The 19,164-nt window shown below is 30.8% G+C and overlaps 3 protein-coding genes across 7 annotated transcripts; 2 read left to right on the top strand and 1 right to left on the bottom strand.

The window, feature by feature from the left end:
• Nucleotides 1-2,093: 2,093 nt before the first annotated feature.
• Nucleotides 2,094-8,434, bottom strand: LOC123887274 (agamous-like MADS-box protein AGL14). 2 transcript variants are annotated; one of them, XR_006801416.1, is made up of 9 exons: nucleotides 8,198-8,414; nucleotides 7,856-8,072; nucleotides 3,864-3,945; nucleotides 3,297-3,358; nucleotides 3,061-3,160; nucleotides 2,926-2,967; nucleotides 2,769-2,810; nucleotides 2,346-2,532; nucleotides 2,094-2,309 (listed from the first exon to the last, which is right to left on the bottom strand). XR_006801416.1 is itself a non-coding variant. In XM_045936558.1 (8 exons), exons 2-8 carry the CDS (start codon nucleotides 8,038-8,040, stop codon nucleotides 2,404-2,406), a joined length of 642 nt encoding a protein of 213 aa, XP_045792514.1. In that variant the 5' UTR covers nucleotides 8,041-8,072; nucleotides 8,198-8,434; the 3' UTR covers nucleotides 2,094-2,403. The 2 variants fall into 2 exon arrangements, 1 of the variants encoding a protein (XP_045792514.1); XM_045936558.1 differs by having other exon boundaries at nucleotides 2,094-2,532; nucleotides 8,198-8,434.
• Nucleotides 8,435-13,282: 4,848 nt separating this feature from the next.
• On the top strand, nucleotides 13,283-15,424 carry LOC123887275 (bifunctional dTDP-4-dehydrorhamnose 3,5-epimerase/dTDP-4-dehydrorhamnose reductase). Its single transcript, XM_045936559.1, has 2 exons — nucleotides 13,283-13,944; nucleotides 14,765-15,424. Exons 1-2 carry the CDS (start codon nucleotides 13,285-13,287, stop codon nucleotides 15,212-15,214), a joined length of 1,110 nt encoding a protein of 369 aa, XP_045792515.1. The 5' UTR covers nucleotides 13,283-13,284; the 3' UTR covers nucleotides 15,215-15,424.
• A 1,177-nt stretch (nucleotides 15,425-16,601) lies between these two features.
• On the top strand, nucleotides 16,602-18,765 carry LOC123887276. Of its 4 annotated transcripts, none has more exons than XR_006801417.1 (4): nucleotides 16,602-16,975; nucleotides 17,063-17,647; nucleotides 17,727-18,077; nucleotides 18,180-18,765. XR_006801417.1 is itself a non-coding variant. In XM_045936562.1 (4 exons), the coding sequence occupies exons 1-4, from the start codon at nucleotides 16,965-16,967 to the stop codon at nucleotides 18,417-18,419; spliced, it is 636 nt and encodes a 211-aa protein (XP_045792518.1). In that variant the 5' UTR covers nucleotides 16,606-16,964; the 3' UTR covers nucleotides 18,420-18,765. The 4 variants fall into 4 exon arrangements, 3 of the variants coding, with proteins under 3 accessions (XP_045792518.1, XP_045792516.1, XP_045792517.1); XM_045936562.1 differs by having other exon boundaries at nucleotides 16,606-16,975; nucleotides 17,614-17,647; XM_045936561.1 differs by having other exon boundaries at nucleotides 16,607-16,975; nucleotides 17,598-17,647.
• Nucleotides 18,766-19,164: the final 399 nt, after the last annotated feature.

Genomic DNA, 19,164 nt, shown 5'->3' on the forward strand with positions numbered 1-19,164 from the left:
TTAACCATTTTCAAAAAAAAGTTTAACCATTTCAAACCACTAGGTTTGATCTAGTGGTGAGAGATTTGAATAGTATGCACAAGCAGGGACGGAGGCACATGCATGACAATGGGGGCACAAGCTTGCACTAAGTTTTTGAGAATTTTTTTATAGTATATATGTGTTGACACTTTTACCACTTAAGCCCACATCCATTTATCATCCAAACACTAAAGTTGCTATGAGTGTAAAACTTGTACTCCACCCACTAAACACAAGTGACTCCTAGGAATGTAAATGGATATACATGAGACATAATATTGTAAGATATATATGTCTGTTCCGTCGGATAAATATGATATTTGTATTTGTCTTATAAAGAGGTATTTTTATTGAGATTGAAAAATGAGAAAATCATTCAATATTTTACATTTATGATGTATATTTATGCTTCAAAAATAAAATGTAAAATATATTAAATGCTACAAATTTATACTATACGATTATGATGCCCCCTCTATACAAAATTCCTGGCTCCGTCACTGTGCACAAGGTCCTGGGTTCGATCTTCTGCTCCGTTGTAAATTAAAAAATAATTAACCAATTTCTCTATTTTCACCCTAAGTATAAAGAAAAGGAAAACAAAGTTTTAAAAATATCCACGGATCAACCAGTTCTACTCGATGGACGCGACCGTTTTGCCACCCCTAACTATAAGATGTTGTATTTTATAGTTGATTTAATGGTAAGATCAGAGAAATTCCCTTTCTTATGTAGGAGTAACATTTTTTTTTAGTATTCTTGTTTATGTTTAATAATAATAATTTTTTTTTTTATAAAAGTATTCTTGTTTAGTAACTTACATTATTTATTGTTCGTATTTTTCACTCAAAATAAAATGTTATTAATTAGTTAATAAATAATAGGGTTGTATATATTTTATATCCTAATAATTTTGTAAAATGCAATTTTAACTCCTAAATTATTTAGTACTTAAGAAAAAAAAAATTCTTAAATTTAAAAACAAAAAATAGAAATGAATAAAATTGTTAAGACTTTATAATTCAATTTTTTTTCCACCAATTTTATAGAAAAATATACATTTTACCCTGAAAATTCTTCAGCTTCTAACCATAGACAAGATTCCATTTAAATCCCGGACACTCCATTTAATCATCTTTAAAGTGAAATTTCTAACTACTAGAACAAAAAAATATACATTTATTAAAACAAAATAATAATTTGGAATATATTTTTTTGTATTTTTCATGAAATAAATTGCATGAAAATATATACAAACAATTTTGATTGATTATTGAAAAAATAAGAGATAAATTTAAATTAAATGCGGTTTACATGGGAAAAAAGAAAATCTTAAAAAAGATTATAAGACAAATAAAATGTTTTTTTTTTCTTAATATATATATATATATATATATATATATATATATATATATATATATAATATTTTAGAATGGAGGGAGTGTGAAATTGCAGCATAAATTAATGAGGAGTATTGGTGGCATACTTCATCCCACGTTAAGTTAACTTGTTCATGTTCCCCAAATAATACGTTGCCACTACCTGGCTGGCTATTTGAATTATACACTAAAATCCAAATTTGATATAATCTGAGTCAGAACATCTAACTCTGTCACAGAAATTGTTTGACCACTACTAGACAGTTCACAATCACCGTTGTAATTCTTCACGTACAGCATGAGCTACTATACTTACTTACTTACTTATCTTGATGTCAAAAAAAAAAACAATACTATACTTACTTATCTTTAATTATTAGAGTGATTCTTACCTAGACACATGGTTAGATTAATTTTTATTAGACACACATACATAACTTAAAAAAATTAAAAATATAAAAGAATTAATTAATAAATATAAGATGACGTGACAAAATTATTTATCTTTTAACTTTTTCTCAATAATGTGTGTGCGCCTAAATATATAAAATTGATTTGGGGTTGTGCCCAAATTAGCATTTTATTAGACATACATGACATGAAGAGTTTAATTTTTAAATTTTTATGCACTGTCGGTTAGAGTTATTTTACGCATACATTTAACTTAAATTCTAACATGAAATGAAATGTTTATTTATGAGAAAAAGAAGATGCACTAATTTTACAGTGTCATTCAATACCAATCATGTATTCCGTCAAATCATCTCACTACACCCCACTTTAATTGTATATGTGGAAAAACAACCAATTCTTATTTGACCGTTCGTGTAAGAATACTTTCCACTGACGTAACATGTGAATTAAAGTCTATTTATATGGTCCTATACACGGACATTATTAACTTTCAATGTTTTTTTTTTTTTTTGACAACAATTAACTTTCAATGTTAGATTCTGCTTTCTTACATATTATATGCATCTTCTTATGTTGCTATTGTCAGCTCTCAATTCATTCGTTTCTCAGGTCGCCCTATGAACAACTCCGTCTCCACCTCCTCCTCGCCTTCCAGACTCTCCGTTACATGTTCGATATCTTGCTGTTTACTTAGACAACCATCTTGTTCAATTCCATACTGTACAACAATGAAATCATGTTAGAAATTAGATTTTAATCAAGGTGAGAAAAACGAAATGATTATCCTTTTAACTATCTAAAATTAAATATTCACCACACTTTTGATTGAAGACGTGATTGATATTACGTTTAATTATTCTACTTACATTAATTTCTTATAGTTATAATCAACGTCACATTTTAGTGTCATGTTCCATATCTCTGTGTCGGTGTTTCATAATTAAAGAGACTAACCTGCTCGCATAAGCGTCTATTTTCTTCAAGTAAGTCCCTTTCCTAAATCAAGGGAGCAAAGAATTATGACAAATCTACTAAGCAATCTAAAATAAATAGATCAATTGAATGAAAGAAGAAACGTGCAATCATTATATTAATTAACATTATTAATTACCTTTTCTCTTAGCTTTTCAAGTTGTTCCTTGAACAGTTGATCCTGAGCATAGACAACACCAAAAGTTCTTCAATATTAGGTGTCTTGGTTATTCATTGATTAAAACTTAGCAACAAACTTGATCTAATTGGGTACCTTTCTTGCCCTAATTTTGCTTAAGCTGCGTTCAAGTTGATTTTCAATCTTTTGCAATTCATCAATAGCACATGTATCCAATTCATCTCCCAATAGCTTCCTACAATACATGAAAATCTCCAATATAGCACATGAGAATAAATGTAGTGATTAATGCATGTGTCATTTTTTTTCTAACCAATATATAATTAACAATCAAAATCAAACCAAATTAAAGAAATTTGGTTTTGGAAAACCTTTTTGAAAGTTCCAAGTTCTCCAACTTCTTTGTCGAGTTGATATCACATTCCTTTTGGTGCTGCATGCATGTAAGAAAAGGAAAAATAATAATTAATTAAAAAAATGCACATATGATTTCCCACACAATCAGATGGACCAATTCATACTTCTATTATATTTCCTTAGAATCATGCCATCTACTTTAACATGTTTTAATCTTAGTCTAAATTTTTTTAATGGGAAATTATATTAATAAGAAAACAGGATACAAGTGGTACTCAAAGCCTAAACAAAGGTGAAAGCCTAACAATAACAATAATCACCGGAAAAAAAAAATTAACTAACAACTACAAAGGAAAGGCAACCAACAAATGGCGGTTTTTTGTGCATTTTTTTGGAATACAAAAAGGTCAAAATCAACTGAGCTAAGTTAATGGGGGAAAAATGTGTCTCACCCATCTCACTTCATTAAAAAAATCAAATTACGTGTTTCAATGGATAAAATTTTAGATATTTTTTCCAACCAAGACTTAATTAATTTATGAAGGATCCATTTCACTGAAGATATATGATGAAGGACTAACCTGTGTATTTTCTTGGAGTCCTATGATGCCGAGAGCCAAGTCTTTGACTTTACTTTGATAGCGTTCCACTGTTTTGTTTATACTGTGGAGCATTTTCATAGACAAGAGCAAACATCAAAATTTTCTTATTAGTTCACACAAGAATGAGAAGCACCTTGTTATAATAAAATTTATTTTCTAGGTTACTTGATAAAAAAAGTTAACTAAAAATTGTACGGCCCATCAAGTTTTAGAAAATCAAGCTTATAAAAACAAAGTAATCATGATATATATATAACAAGAACTTTCACAAAAAAATTATTGGAATAAATAACAAGAACTTGTGTGCATATACCACTTCAATTAAATATTAGCCTATTACTTAAAATTGAAATATTGTTTATTTATAAAAAAAAAATTGAAATATTTTTCAATCTTCAATCAATAATCAATATTCCATTAAAAATTTATGTGCTGAAAAACAGGGGACTGGACTGGACAACTTTTGTTGTACCCTTTTTACTTGAAACTGGTTATGAGACTAGACAAATCAGGTAGCAAGGGACAAAACAAAAACAAGAATTTTTATCCCTCACTGAACCACAAGACAACTATAAAAAATATGAAAATATTCATTTTTAAATATAAAAATATTATCGTCTTATCTCTCTCCGATACAGTTTTGTCATATCTTATCTTGTTCTGTTCTGTTTTGTCTAGTTTTTGCTGTTTTACAAATCAAACGCACCCATAGAGTATTGTTTGTGTGGTTCTTTTATTTTTTTTCTTTCACAAATAGCTTAAATTAATTAATGGAAGCACACTCATACATCGATCAAGAAGAACTATATTAAATAAACCTTTTTTAAATGGTTTTTTCTCTACAATATTCCTAGATTGGGGACATTTATCCAACAATCAACTAAAACAAGTCATATGCATATGAAATAAAAGTTGGTTACAAATTAGTTGTGGATTATAAAAAAAAGTCAGTTATGGGTATCACGAACAAATCTACTTATGTGCTTATTCATATTGATTGTCGGATAGATAACCTCAATTATTAAGAGGTTGGGTCACACCATCTTTCATATACTTGCTAATTTTTCACAAATTTTTAGATTTTTACTTTTTAATAGAAAAAAGTATAAGAGAGATATTGAATCTACTAAGTAGATAAAGTACAAATAGAACTAAAACTAAGTCCACTCTAAAATACAAAAAGAACTCAATGCCACCCCAATAAACATTCCAATACCACAAAAAGCTATTGTACTTAAGAATACAATCCAACCAGTTTGTAAATCATTCAGTAAACCACCTCAGCCGCTAAGGTGATTTAGTGGAAAATATATGTAATTATTCTTAGTCTTTCAAATTCTACAAAGTCCTATGCCAAATCAACAACAACCCTAATGATCCCTTATCTCTCCGAGAATGCGAACTAAAATTTTGGACCGCCAAAACAACACCGAGCCACTTAAGAATTTTTTACCATATTGCGCATGCAAACACGCATTTATCAAATAAGTGATCTTCCGACTCCCTAACATCGGAGCACCAGACACAGGGCTCTTGAACACCTATAAAACACCCTTTTTGTATTAAATCTGTCCTTGTTTGGCAAGCGACCTAATAGCATTTGCCAATCCACTCCTCCATATTAAAAATCAAACACTCTTGTTGCCAAGACAAAGCGAAGTCTCTAAAAAGATTGATGGCGCGAGATATTACCATGCCAAGCATCTAGCCATAATAAAGTATTGTCACCTCTACCAATCTTTTCCGCACCACTTTCTTAAACCAATCCACAGCCCCATCGTTAACAAACCCCACCCGAATCTATAACAATTCCAATACTATACTTCCATTACGAAGTTCCTTATAAAAGACGCCATCTCCACTTTGATAGCAAAACCCTTCACACAAAACCCTCCACTCATCTTTGGCCTACACACATTGGCCCTCTTAACCCAACAAATTTTCTTCACTCGTGCGCCACCCCTCCCCACAAAACGTTCCTTTGAATTTAGAATTATTCTCTTCCACCAAAAAGGACATAAAAAATATTGGATAATTGACTCCAAAACCAAGTTAATTAATCTTTTCTCAATATCCTCCACAACCGAATCCCAAGTCGACATTTTTCTATAAGTTGCCCCTATCGAAGGGCCAAGATTCTCGATTTATATTTCTCTATCGTTGGTATATATGGTTAAAAATTAACAAAGCTTGTAACTCGATCTTATATTAGTTTCTCTACCGCAGATTATAAGTTAATATGCAAAAAGTTCCTAAGAAAGACAATCGTAATCTACAGCTATGAACACATTCAACGGGATTTTAAAGTACTACAAATAGTTCAGAGATATTCAAGTCATCGATTGCACAAGACAATTGCATCGATCGGTTTCTGTAAGTACTATTCACACCTCCACAATTGATTGCCAGATACAAAAAGAAAAGAAAAGCCCCCAATATATTTTCAATGCATAATCCCAAGATTGGATATGGAGTATATTTTAACTGAGGGAAACAAAAACAAGACATTGCAAATCAAAAAAAATTCTGTAATTACACAGACAAGGATAACTTTTTCCAACAGGTTATGCTCGTGCTGAAGAAAGAGAAACAATGCTTTTACTAATAAAAAAGAGAAACATATTATTATACTACTAATAGTACTAGTTACTTCAGGTAAATCAAGGAGTGGCTCTTATTTTGATGTTCATCAAAAGATTCTCAAATGGTTGTTGATTATACTCCCTCCGTCCGTTTAGTTTGACTAAATGACACTATTCATTTATTTTGCTTTGATCATATTTTTTAATAATATATAGATCTAAATATTAACATATAAGATCTTGTTTTATTTGTTTTGATGAGTATTTTCAAAATATAAGTTTTTATAATTTTTATTAATAGAGAATTAAAGATATTAGTGATCAAAATTGTGCATTGACATACATGCATTAGTTAAACTAACTCTTATATTTTGGGACGGAAGGAATATTAAGCATATGTTTTTACAGAAACTACACTATGTTTTTATAAAATTACGACAGATCACTATGTTTCTAGCGTACCAACTGTGATACCAAAAATATCATAAGCATATGTTTGAATTTGCGGTGAATTGGACAGAATTACGAATGTTATTGTGATTTGGACGGGAATTATATTGCTTCAACAAAATCACGATGTCACTTGTGATTTCTTTGATTTCAAACACTGCAAACAAATTCTTCTCATAATAATAAAAAAAAAGTGTGCATTTTAATTATTACAATTTCAAAGTTTTTTTTTACAAAGAGCACATAAGTCACACCAATAAATACTGAAATTTGGATTCATGGAAAATTTGTAAATAGTGTATCATTATTCTAAAGTATGGTTCCACTTCTTGAATCCACAAAAATAGGAAAATGTTTCAAATAATTCGTTTGAAACAAAATCTGACACGTGTGTTTGAACATACCCTCAGTCCATTTAATTAGCTAAGCTACTCCTTCCAGCTTACTTCACTCACCATCATGAGGCCTTTCAATCCATTAAACTTATCTTCAGTTAATTCTTTTTTGTTTCTAATCATAAATACCACTAAAAATTACACACATTACGAAATCATGAGTTTAAATCTAACATAAAACTTAAAAATATCGACATTATCAGTTAAGCTACGAGACACATCAGTTAATTTTTGACTACTTTCTTATGTATCACTAGCTTTTAATTAGATTATGCAGCAGACCTTATGTCATATTTAACCAGATCAGTTACTTATTTTTATTTTTCAGTTCTTTCATTCTCAACAAATTAAATTTTCAATTATAATAATTTCTCTGTGATGTTCATTTTGACATATGATTGATTTGTTTGTGTATATATCAACAATCTTTTCCATAAAAAGGGTTCTTGAAATATTTAAATTAATAATAGTACATCAAATAATTAAGTACGGATAATGCATACAAAAAAAAGTACAAAATACGGTTAAAATAAAAATTGCATACCTTGAAGTACTTGAAAACTCATAGAGTTTCCCTGTGGTAGAGAAAACGATGAGTGCTACTTCAGCATCACAAAGAACTGAAAGTTCAAAAGCCTTTTTAAGCAACCCATTTCTTCTCTTCGAAAAAGTTACTTGTCTATTTGACTCATTTTCAATTCTCTTCATTTGAGTTTTTCCTCTCACCATTCTGATAAATAAATGAGATCTGAATGAATGAACTGAAATAGAGACAGAAAATATTGATGAGATCTAGTTAATGAACCAAAGGTTAATATATAAGTGGATTAAAACTATTGTTATTTTCCATAAATAGAAAGTTAGTACTGAAAGTAAGTAATTGTACCTGACAAAAATAAATAGTATTCTTGGAAGGAAACAAGGAATCTTTTGTTATCTCAACTCTCAAGGAAGTAAATACATACAGGTTCAATCACAGAAACCCTAGCAAAAGTTTTGCTGTGATAAAAAGGAAAAAGAAAATGAGATAGATAGTATAGAAAGAGAGAGAGAGGGAGAAAGAGGGGATGAATGACTAGTGATTGATTAAGGTCCCCAACCCCTATATAATTATAACCTAGCTAGCTATGTTTAGGTATATATGGTTTTAACCAATATATTCTACTTGTTTTAAACTAGTACTACTAATTTGTCCATAAATAATAGATCTCCTAAAAAAATGTCAAAATTATTAGGCTGAATATTATGATCAGGATTTAAACTCTGACTCTCTCATCTTTGTGTAAGAGTTTATACTTGATTTTCATTTTGCCTATTTACAAAACAAGAAGTGTAATTTTGAGAAAAAACTATTTTAAAATAATTGTCATTTTCAGAGGAATGGATTAGATGAAGTTAAAATCAGTGCAATTAGTGTGCAGTAAATATTTTGGTAGTGTCTTGCTGTGTTATGAGGGGTGACTTTCACTTGGTTTGATTGATATATTGGACATTGAATAAATATAAAATTGACTTTAATATCACATTTTCACTCAAAATGTTAAATATCAGATTTATGGATCATCCCACTTATATGTTACTCAATATTTTTCAACCAATGTAAATTTATTAACTCACTCAATAGATCTCAACATGTCCGATCTTGATCAAACGGTTCAAATCTTAATAGAATTTTTTATTTGTAATTAAAATAAAATTCTAAGTTTAAAATCTAGACCATCTAATTAAGATGAGACAATCACAAATTATTGATTGTGTGACTATGTGCTCTCTCAACTGCGCATAATTCGGATCCTTTTTTTAGATTTTAAAAGTACAATTGAATCGATAGATGCAATGACATATGTACAAGTTTAAGTTTAAATTTGCAATTTTTCACTTCTCCACACTAATAAAAAAGACATTTCGGTTTAATTGCACTTTTGGTCCCAATTTTATTAGAACTCGCAAAAATAGTCCCTCTATTTTAAAATCAAACTTTTTGGTCCCTCTATTTTCACATTTGTTGTAACTTTGGTCCTAACTCATGTGTTTTGCCATAAAAGTGATGACTTTTGATGTCCGAAAAGGTGACTTTTGATCTCAATGTGATATTTTTGGTGGGATGGGTAGCTCAACTGGTTAAGCTAGTTGAGTTAAGGGTTAAAAAGTTTGAGGTCCAAGGTTCAAGCTCCGGCAAGAAGAAAAACTAACATAACATTGTAATATACTAACAACTAACAATTTGTAATTAAAAAAAATCATCGTTGAAGACAACAAATCACATTTTAGATTGTTTTGCATGTATATTCAAAAATAAAAACAGATATCGTGGTGGGATGGATAGCTCAACTGGTTTAGGGATGATAATTTGACTCATATCTAGTGGATACCCGTAAAAAATACTCATAATGGATAGATAAAAATCAACATTTTGGGTACGAGCACGAATATAAATAATTATCCGCAAAAATGAGCAGATATAGGTGCAGGTACCTTAGTACCCACCCGCCTCATTCACACATAAAGTATTTTTTTTTTATGCAATTTATTTTATTTATATTATTATTATTATTATTATTATTATTATATAATATATGTATATTAATTTTAAAAATTAGGCCCCTAAAATTCTTGATGTGTACCAGAAAAAAGTACGAAATTTCTATCGTCATTTTATTTACGAAATCTAGAGTTAGTGATTGAACTTGTGGCCATTTATCTTTACCACTTAAATTAAATTAATTTATTTTTATTGTATATATTTTAGGAGAATGTTAACATGTGCATATATGGCACATGTTAAGGTAATAAAAATAGAAATAATGCTTTAGAATTTGTGCATTTTAACTTTTCAAACATTAAATGTCTTGTATCATTAAATGTTAAATTTTTATATTAAAATACCTTATCATGTGCCCTATATGCACATGTTAACAAGACCCATATTTTAATTAATGATAAATCAACACTAGCTAGCAGCTAGCAATTTTTTATTCACTAGCAAAAACTTTCGAATGGTACAAATAAAATGTTATAGGTTAGGTAACCACATGAGAACCAGATCCTTTTCTTTTCCTTGTGTGTTACTCTGTTGGTGTAAATCGGATATTCTTTGTGCGCAACTGTAAATACTAATTCATTGATCCTTGTGGGACTCAAATGAATGACAAACACTCTATAAAAATTTTAACACTGTTGAATGTCCAAATCGGGATCGAATACAGAATCTTGATTAAGATAAAAGAGATCCGCATCATCTACTCTTGGGTACTCTGTAATCAAAGATGAAAACAATTCTCAAATTAAGAAAAAAATAGTAATAAAAGTTGATAGTGCGCACGAGAATCACAATATTTTTAGCTTCTTTTGTTTCCCTCTAGAAAAAGAAGATGCCTGAGGTATGAACTCAAAATTTGAGTGCCCCGTCTCCATCTGGATGATTCGTGACACAACCAGGCCTGCGGTACGGCCCAAGTTGCAATGCTAAAAGGTAAACAACCCTGTCCGTTGCCTATAATTTTCGGACAATAGTAAAGTAACATGTTACTCCGTCTCACTCTTTATATAAGTTTTCTTTGTAATTTTTCATGCTTATTAAGAAAAATGGGTAGTGTAATAAATATGTATTTTTTTGAGTATTACAATTACTATATTGTTATTTGTGAAAATATATATTTGTAATTAATTTTACATATTTCAATGCAAAGTAGGGTTATGTTTGAAAAAGTAGTAATAAAGGTATGAATAATGCTAGCGACACATTCTTTAACAAACACACTCCAACACATATTTTTTATTGGTTGAAATTCACATGGGTCCCATAAAAAAATGTGGACCCATATAACTTTTATGGGATCCATATAAATTTCAACCAATAAAAGAGAGTGTGTTGGAGTGTGTTTGTTAAAGAGTGTGTTACTAGCACTCCTAAAGACGGAGGAGTACTAAAGATTTGCAACGGTGAATAAAAAGGAGATTGTCCTACGAAAGTTGAAACTTGAAACACGTTGACGTTTTGGTAAAACATCACCGACAATCAAAATGGCTAACAAAGATCATGCCATGTGGTAGCACGTTGAGAGCAAGTGTAAGGTAGATTTTAAGAAATAAACCCCAAATTGAGTTATGTCTTTGTAACTTGCTTTCTTGTTTCAATTTCTTAAATTAGTATTCGTCAAACATTTCTCAATTTAATACTTTAATAAATATTTATTTTAGTACGGCCATAAATAAGTTTTTGTCTTCGATCATTTTTTATCCATTCTAAAATATTTTTCTCAAAATGAGAAATGAAAATGATAATTAGTTTATATAGTTGGGAAAGAAGTGAGGAAGAAGAAGAACTCCCCGTTTAATCCCCCACTCTGTTGACACTCCTAAACAAAAGTACTCTAGTAATTAATTTCACATCAAAAAATTATACAAAATCTATTACTTAAAAAATAAAAACTTAATGAAAACAATAAGAAATTAGGGTTTGTATTTTTTTAGATTCGAAGTTTTAAGAGTTTCTAAATTATTTACTTCTCTTTGTTTTGGTCCATGAAACTGAAAGAGTTGCTTAGATTTATAATTAATTTGTGTTGTTGATTGCAGAAGAGTTGAGGATGAGAGAAAGAGAGCTGAAGAGGTTGGGTGAGGATTTAAGTTATATGACGTTGTAAGGAATGTTATTAGTTCTCAATGATAGGAATGCAAAATTCGAAGACAATTGGAGAAATAGCTTCAATGAGAGAAAACAAAAGGATTTTTTTTCCCGATACCCCTATTTTTTTCCCTCTTTTCCGTAATACCCCTGTTTTGAAAAAAATCCGTAATACCTCTATTTTGGGACAAAAACCGACGCGTTGCAGGTCCCCAATGATGGTGGAACCCACATCTGCGCCATCAAGGAGGCATGACGGAACTGCCACTGCCGCCATTGACCAAGGATTTTTTCTCTCTCATAATTAATGGTGGATATGTGACAATTGAGAAAAATTGAAAAAATTCAAACAGAGAGAATCCACTCCCCTTTTGTGCTATTATCGATTTCTAAGGAAATAAGACAAAAGACCATTGCCTTTAATATTATTATCGATTTTTAATGTTGGTGAGTCGAAGACAAGAGGTCATCTTCAAAAGAGTTACATGCATAATGGTTGAGTTTGAACTATCAATTGTGGCCCCACTCGCGTGTACATTTTTTTTTATAAGCAACACTCGCGTGTACATGATTTGGGGAATATTACGAAGAAATTAGGGTTTGAATTAATGTTTTATATTTTTTTTATAAGCAATATTAGTTGTTTGTTAGTATTACAATATTATCTTAGTACTTTCTATATTATTATTCAAAAATTGAAAGTAAATAAGGTGATTGCGAGAATTTCCATTTTAAAGACTAACTTTTTTTTTGGGGTAAATTTTAAAGACAGAGTTCAATATTTTGATAAAAAAAGAGAAGAGAAAAATAGAAGTTGATTTTCTCACTTTTTCAAAGAAATTGTTTTACCCTCATGTTTTTCTTAATCTAAGAGTTGATTTTCTCTCATTTTTATTCTTTATAGTTTATCAACTAGGACTATCTCCTTTTTAATCCTTGTTTCTTTTTGTCTTTTTTTTTTTCCACTTTTTTGATTAGCATCGTAACCAAAAAAATAATCCGGCCACAAGATGAATAATTGCATAACTACGAAGATTAATTACTGAATTTCAATTTATTGAAAAAAAAAAAAATGGGTTCAAGCGTCAGTTCTAACATCAAGTGGTTTCAGTCATTTTGCGATCACAATTGTGGGAAATTGAATTGCGATTCTCTCTACCAAGTTCAGCGTCGATCATCACTGAACCAACAAACATTTTTTAAACAACAAAATATCTTAAAGAAAATGGTCCATAATATATATATATATATATATTAATCAAAAAAATAAAATGTGTCCTATATAATGTGCACTAACCAAGCAGCAACTTATAAAAGAAATAAAAAAAAAATAAAAAAGGAATATCATGTGTGGCACCATCATCATCACTGTCAAAAATAAATACAATAAAAAATGTGTGGCACCATCCATCCATCAATTAAGTCTCCGTGTACGTACGTTATATAGAAACTTTTCTCATCCCACAGAAAACCCAAAACAATCGAGAGAGAGAGAGAGCAGAGGCACAGATCTAGCAAACACCATTTCCATTCCTCTCGCTCCTCTCACTCCACATATCATGGGATTCCCAACTAACTCCGAAGACAAACCCCTCAAGTTCCTTATATACGGTCGCACCGGATGGATTGGCGGACTCTTAGGAACACTCTGTCGTGCTCAAGGTATCCAATTCGAATACGGATCGGGTCGACTCGAAAACCGATCCTCTTTGGAATCTGACATAGCCGAAATTAAACCTACTCATGTCTTTAACGCTGCTGGTGTTACTGGTAGACCTAACGTTGATTGGTGTGAGACTCATAAAGTTGAAACTATTCGTGCTAATGTTGTTGGAACTCTTACTCTTGCTGATGTTTGTCGTCAACGTGGAATTATTGTTATTAATTTTGCTACTGGTTGTATTTTTGAGTATGATTCTCAACATACTCTTGGATCTGGTATTGGTTTTAAGGAACAAGATGTTCCTAATTTCATTGGATCGTTTTACTCTAAGACTAAGGCTATGGTATGTTACTGTTTTATTATTGTCTTTAGATTTTTAATGTTTAAGGTTGTTTTTTTTGTATAATTAGATGTTTTTATTCATAATAATTAACTTGTTTTTTTTTTTTAGGATCCTGATGTGGAATGAGCTTAGCATTTTTTATTCAAAATGAGAATGCTGATTTGTTGAATTGTTTGTTGAGATTGATCTGTTTATATGTCATTCTCATTTTCTTTTTGTTTACCTTAGATCTGTCTTATAATAATTTTAAAATATAAACAGTTTTTTTTTATTATTAATTATTCACAATTAATAATAATATAGACATTTCAGATGTGTATAGTAGTATAGGAGCACTATACCATGAAGCACAAACACTAATCGGTTAGGCGTGTCCCGATGTTGGACACACATACACATATGAATTACGTTGAATTATGTCATTTTTTTTTTAAATTATTACTGGTGTCGACATGTCAGCATTTGTCCTTCATAGATTTTGATTTGTTTGATGTATTGATGTTGGTTAGCATGTTTTTATATGCTAATACTAGGTGGAATGTTATGTTTGTGTCTCTTAAGCATGTGATCAGAGTTTTTAGATATTATGTTGAAGACTTTCGCGTGATTTTGAATTCACATTGATTAGATCTAAAGCTCGGAAGTAAAGAGCAACTCGAATTCACTTCGATTAGATCTAGTATCACCCATTTTGTATTTTTTTGTATTAATAATTTTATTTTTGTTTTAGAAATTCTTTAATAAAAGTAAACAAAGTGGAATTTTATAATTAGGCTTTGAGATATGTATTTACCCTGTTTCCGTTTTTGGTGTAACATAGGTAGAGGATCTGCTGAGGAACTATGACAATGTATGTACATTGAGAGTGAGGATGCCAATTTCATCTGATTTAACCAACCCTCGCAATTTCATCACAAAGATCACTCGATATGAGAAGGTTGTCGATATTCCAAATTCGATGACCATTTTAGATGAACTTCTTCCAATCTCAATAGAGATGGCAAAGAGAAACCTCACTGGAATATGGAACTTCACAAATCCTGGAGTTGTTAGCCACAACGAAATCTTACAAATGTACAAAGACTATATCGATTCCAACTTTTCCTGGAAAAACTTCACTCTTGAGGAACAGGCGAAGGTGATTGTTGCTCCAAGAAGTAACAATGAACTTGACGCCGATAAATTGAAGAAAGAATTTCCAGAACTGTTGTCTATTAAGGAATCACTGATTAAGAATGTCTTCGAGCCTAATCAGAAGGTTAAAGCTTGAGTACCAAGGTTCATAATTTTATCATATATTATATCATCATTGTTTTCATTTATTTCAGTTTGCGTGGATGCTACAAAGATGTGCTTTTCCGTCCATATGATTGAGTCAGTGCCTGTATTTTTATTCATATGTTGTATTTGTATTTGTACTGACTCCTTGAATAATTTAGTTTCAAGTTACTCATGAAGAATGAATTTTTTTTTTGTATGATTTTTAATTGTGCATTTTTGTTTGAGCCTCGATTTTTTGTGGATTTTTAATGGTAGTAATACATTTAGTAACACACTAACACTTGAAAGTCTTCATCTCCACGATTAGTAAATTTTATTATTCTTGTAAAAGCAGTGATTCTGGGACAGTTTTCTGATTGAGAAAGTGAGAAGGGACAAACCAACTAACATGGGGAAGTCAGAAGTGTCCTCACACCTTAATGTTGGACACATGAATCACGATACATCACCTTACACATGGTTTTCGTTTTTGTTTTTTTTATAGCAACAGTTTTCGTTCTGTAATCATAGTTGGATATACTTTATTTTATATTTTGTTACAAGCACCACAATGTTAATTGTTAAATTCAAATTAGCCTATAACTTATGCGATGTTTTTACCTGCCAATTAAAATAAGTATGGTTTGTTCTGTTAGTTTAGTTCAGTTGGTAGGGACATTACATTATAGATGCAGGGCTGAAGTTTGAACCTTGGTCATCTCACTTATCTGTCTCAAGGGTAAAATTTTTAACTATTAGACTATTTGACAAAAAAAAAAAAATACGACTTTAAATAATCGGGAAAAAATACATTACCTCCAAAAATTCATCCCATTATGCTGCAACTGTGCAACATTATCACATTTTTATAGATGTCATCTAAACTTTTCACTAGCTAATTTTTCTCTAAAACACGAAATATTAAAAGCATAACAACCTATGAATTGTGTGTTTGATTCCTCAACATTTAAACATTAATTTTTACATCACAAAATTATTATTTTTTCTGTCCAGTAGTTTAGTGGATTGAAATTTCACCTTAAAAATGAATAAGTGGAATGTCATGGGTCGAACCCCAGCTCCTGCCAAATATATGTGATATTTCCACCAACTGAGCTAAACTCACGGTGACCAAAATTACTATTTTTAATATGGAAAAAAATCCTCCTAGGTGAGAAAAATTTTATGGAAATAATATATATATATATATATATATATATATATATATATATATATATATATATATATGGGAGGACCTATTATACACCCCAATTTTAAAGGTGTATGGGTGCACCACTCCATTTTACCTTCTATAACCAGTTTCATCATTTTTAGGAGTGTGGGACCCACGAAAATCATTTTTTAAATGGATATTGCGTGATTACGTTTTTACCCTTGATATGATTTTCAATTTCTTCATTTGTAGAAACATGTTTTTCGCTTCTTTCTCTTCTTTCCCTTCGACGAGCTTCTTTCCCTTCGACGAGCTTCTTCCTTCACCACCGTCGCCGACAACTCACCGCCGATAACATTCATCTCATCCTTTGAAATGTCTGATTTTTCTTTCATTTGCAGAAACCACTATTTCTCTTCTTTCCCTTCGACGAAACCACTGTTGCAGAAACCCTAATTTTTGGAGTTGATAATTCTCTTATTTCATTATTTCTCATCGGAAGGTGAATTTTAAAGAAAACCTAGCAAATCCAACATGAACGCATCATCACGTGTTTCACTACAAGCTCCTAAGCGTTTACCAATTGATGAAAAATGGGTGAGTTATGATACCTGCATCTTTTATTTTCTTTCCTTTTCATGTTATGTTTGTCATTTACAATTATTGCATTCAATTTTACGGTAGAGAAAGATGGAATTCAAAGCAGAAGAACTTTACTATGCCTTGAAGAAGATAAGACATGCTGGAAAGTTTTAATTGAAAGCTACTCTTTTATCGGATTTTGTTTTCTTTCATGATGTAGTTTGTAGTAAAATTTGTTTCATGAATTCTAAATGTGGTCTACAGTTTTCACCACAGTAGGTATGAATAGTAATTTGAATATGTTAATGACTAATTTTGCAATATAACTTGCATGTTCTTGTCTGTTCAACTTGATGTTTATGGACTTTAGAACTAAATATTGTACTACCTTATGAATTGTCTTTGTCTTAGTCATAGTTCATTCATAAAAACTTAGAAGGCATACAAGCCAATGTTAAGTTATATTGCTGCAAGTAAAATGACTCAAATGGGGTTGATTTGTAAGAACATGTTGTAGGAATCAATTTTTGGTTTATTTGAAATTGAATTTTACATGCCTAATTGTTTCTTCTTCATTAAGGGCACATATGACAGTAGCTTCTTCATTCATCACATTTAACCTTGTTCTTAATTGTAGCATCTTTCACAAATAGGGAGGATTTTGAAGCTGAATTTTATGAGGGGAAGGTAATGCTACAAAATAGTAGTTTATAGTTGGTTACTTATAAATTTAAGAATTAATCTAAATTCCTACTGTTTTTGACAGGACAAAATCTATTTTTCTACTTGTTGGTATCAAAGATATGCTCCCCATATTGGGGAAACTGTAGTAATCAAAGATGAAAAAGGGAACAAGTTTATTGCTTTTGTAAAGAAAGGCAACAAACCACACCTAGTGTTTAACCAAACAAAACTTAGATTTATGTACCAGCTAACACTTTTTGGTATAATTATTCTAAAGTTAGTTGATGATTCCAAGTTTGAGATGAAAGTATTAGGACATTACCTAGGAAAAATAGATACAAACGATCCAGCTAAATATGATGGTCATTGGGGTTATGATCCAATGTGGGTTTTGGAAATTTCTGAAGAGATGTCAACAGAAGGGAAACTTTTGGTATATACCTACTTCAAATACATTCTACCTATTTATTTTATTCATTTTTAATCTATATTGTGACTAATTGAAGTTATTGATTCCATACATTTATTGATGTAGATGATACCTGACGATGTGGTAGATATCATTTACCACGGCTCAGTAGACTATGAGCTTGAGGTTTCCGTGTCTGAGACAAATGAATGTTATACTTGGGAAGTGCAACATATGGGTAATCAATTTTTAATAGCTGGTGGATGGGTTGATTTTTTAAAGAACCAAATCAAAAAAGGAATTAAGAAAATATTTTTCTACAACGACGGTGCAAAATCCACCGTTGTATTGAAGGTGTCTCCTTGAAGATGTGATTTTGACATTTGCTGGTGGCTGCTGGAGTTGGAGACGAAGCTGATATAGTTAGGATGTGGGGGATTTCTATTTGGGAGTTATTATTTCCTTTGTTTTGTAATTAAGCTAGTTGGAACTTGAATGGTGTTGCTATGTTATTTACTGGTGCTTAGAATTTCCTTTGGTTAGTAATTAGGTTAATTAGCTGTTTGTGCTGTAGAATCTATTTTTCATCTTTTATGTTTCTGCTATGTAGTAGCTGGATGGTACTGATTGTGTTAGTGTACTATATTGCACAGTGTACTATATTCAAGTTGTGCTAATCTAATGGTTATGCCTTGTTCCAAGTTTGAGTCAAGAAGAATGTTACTTGATTTGGTGGTTGCAGGTTTCTTGCATCCTGTTTTTCTTTCTTTGTGTATGTCTTGTTTCTAAAAAAATATTGTTATGTTTTGCTTTCTTTGTGTATGTCTTGTTTCGAAAAAAAAGACCATTCTTAACCTCTGATTCCAACTAAGAATGAAAAACTCAGAACAATCCGTTATAAAGAGATTCGTTTTCATCATATTCATACACAATGAAGTGATTTACACCATCATATCCTGAAGAGACACCAATTAGTTTCACAAGATTTGCATGATTTACTTTCTGTTCATCGAGGTTCATTGTACCTTTCATAATCATACTATCTTCATAGCTTCATGCTTACTTACATAATTTGAAACTTCAGATATTACCTCATAATCATACTATCTTC

Source organism: Trifolium pratense, linkage group LG5 (genome assembly GCF_020283565.1).
Source record: "Trifolium pratense cultivar HEN17-A07 linkage group LG5, ARS_RC_1.1, whole genome shotgun sequence".
Classification (NCBI taxonomy): domain Eukaryota; kingdom Viridiplantae; phylum Streptophyta; class Magnoliopsida; order Fabales; family Fabaceae; genus Trifolium; species Trifolium pratense.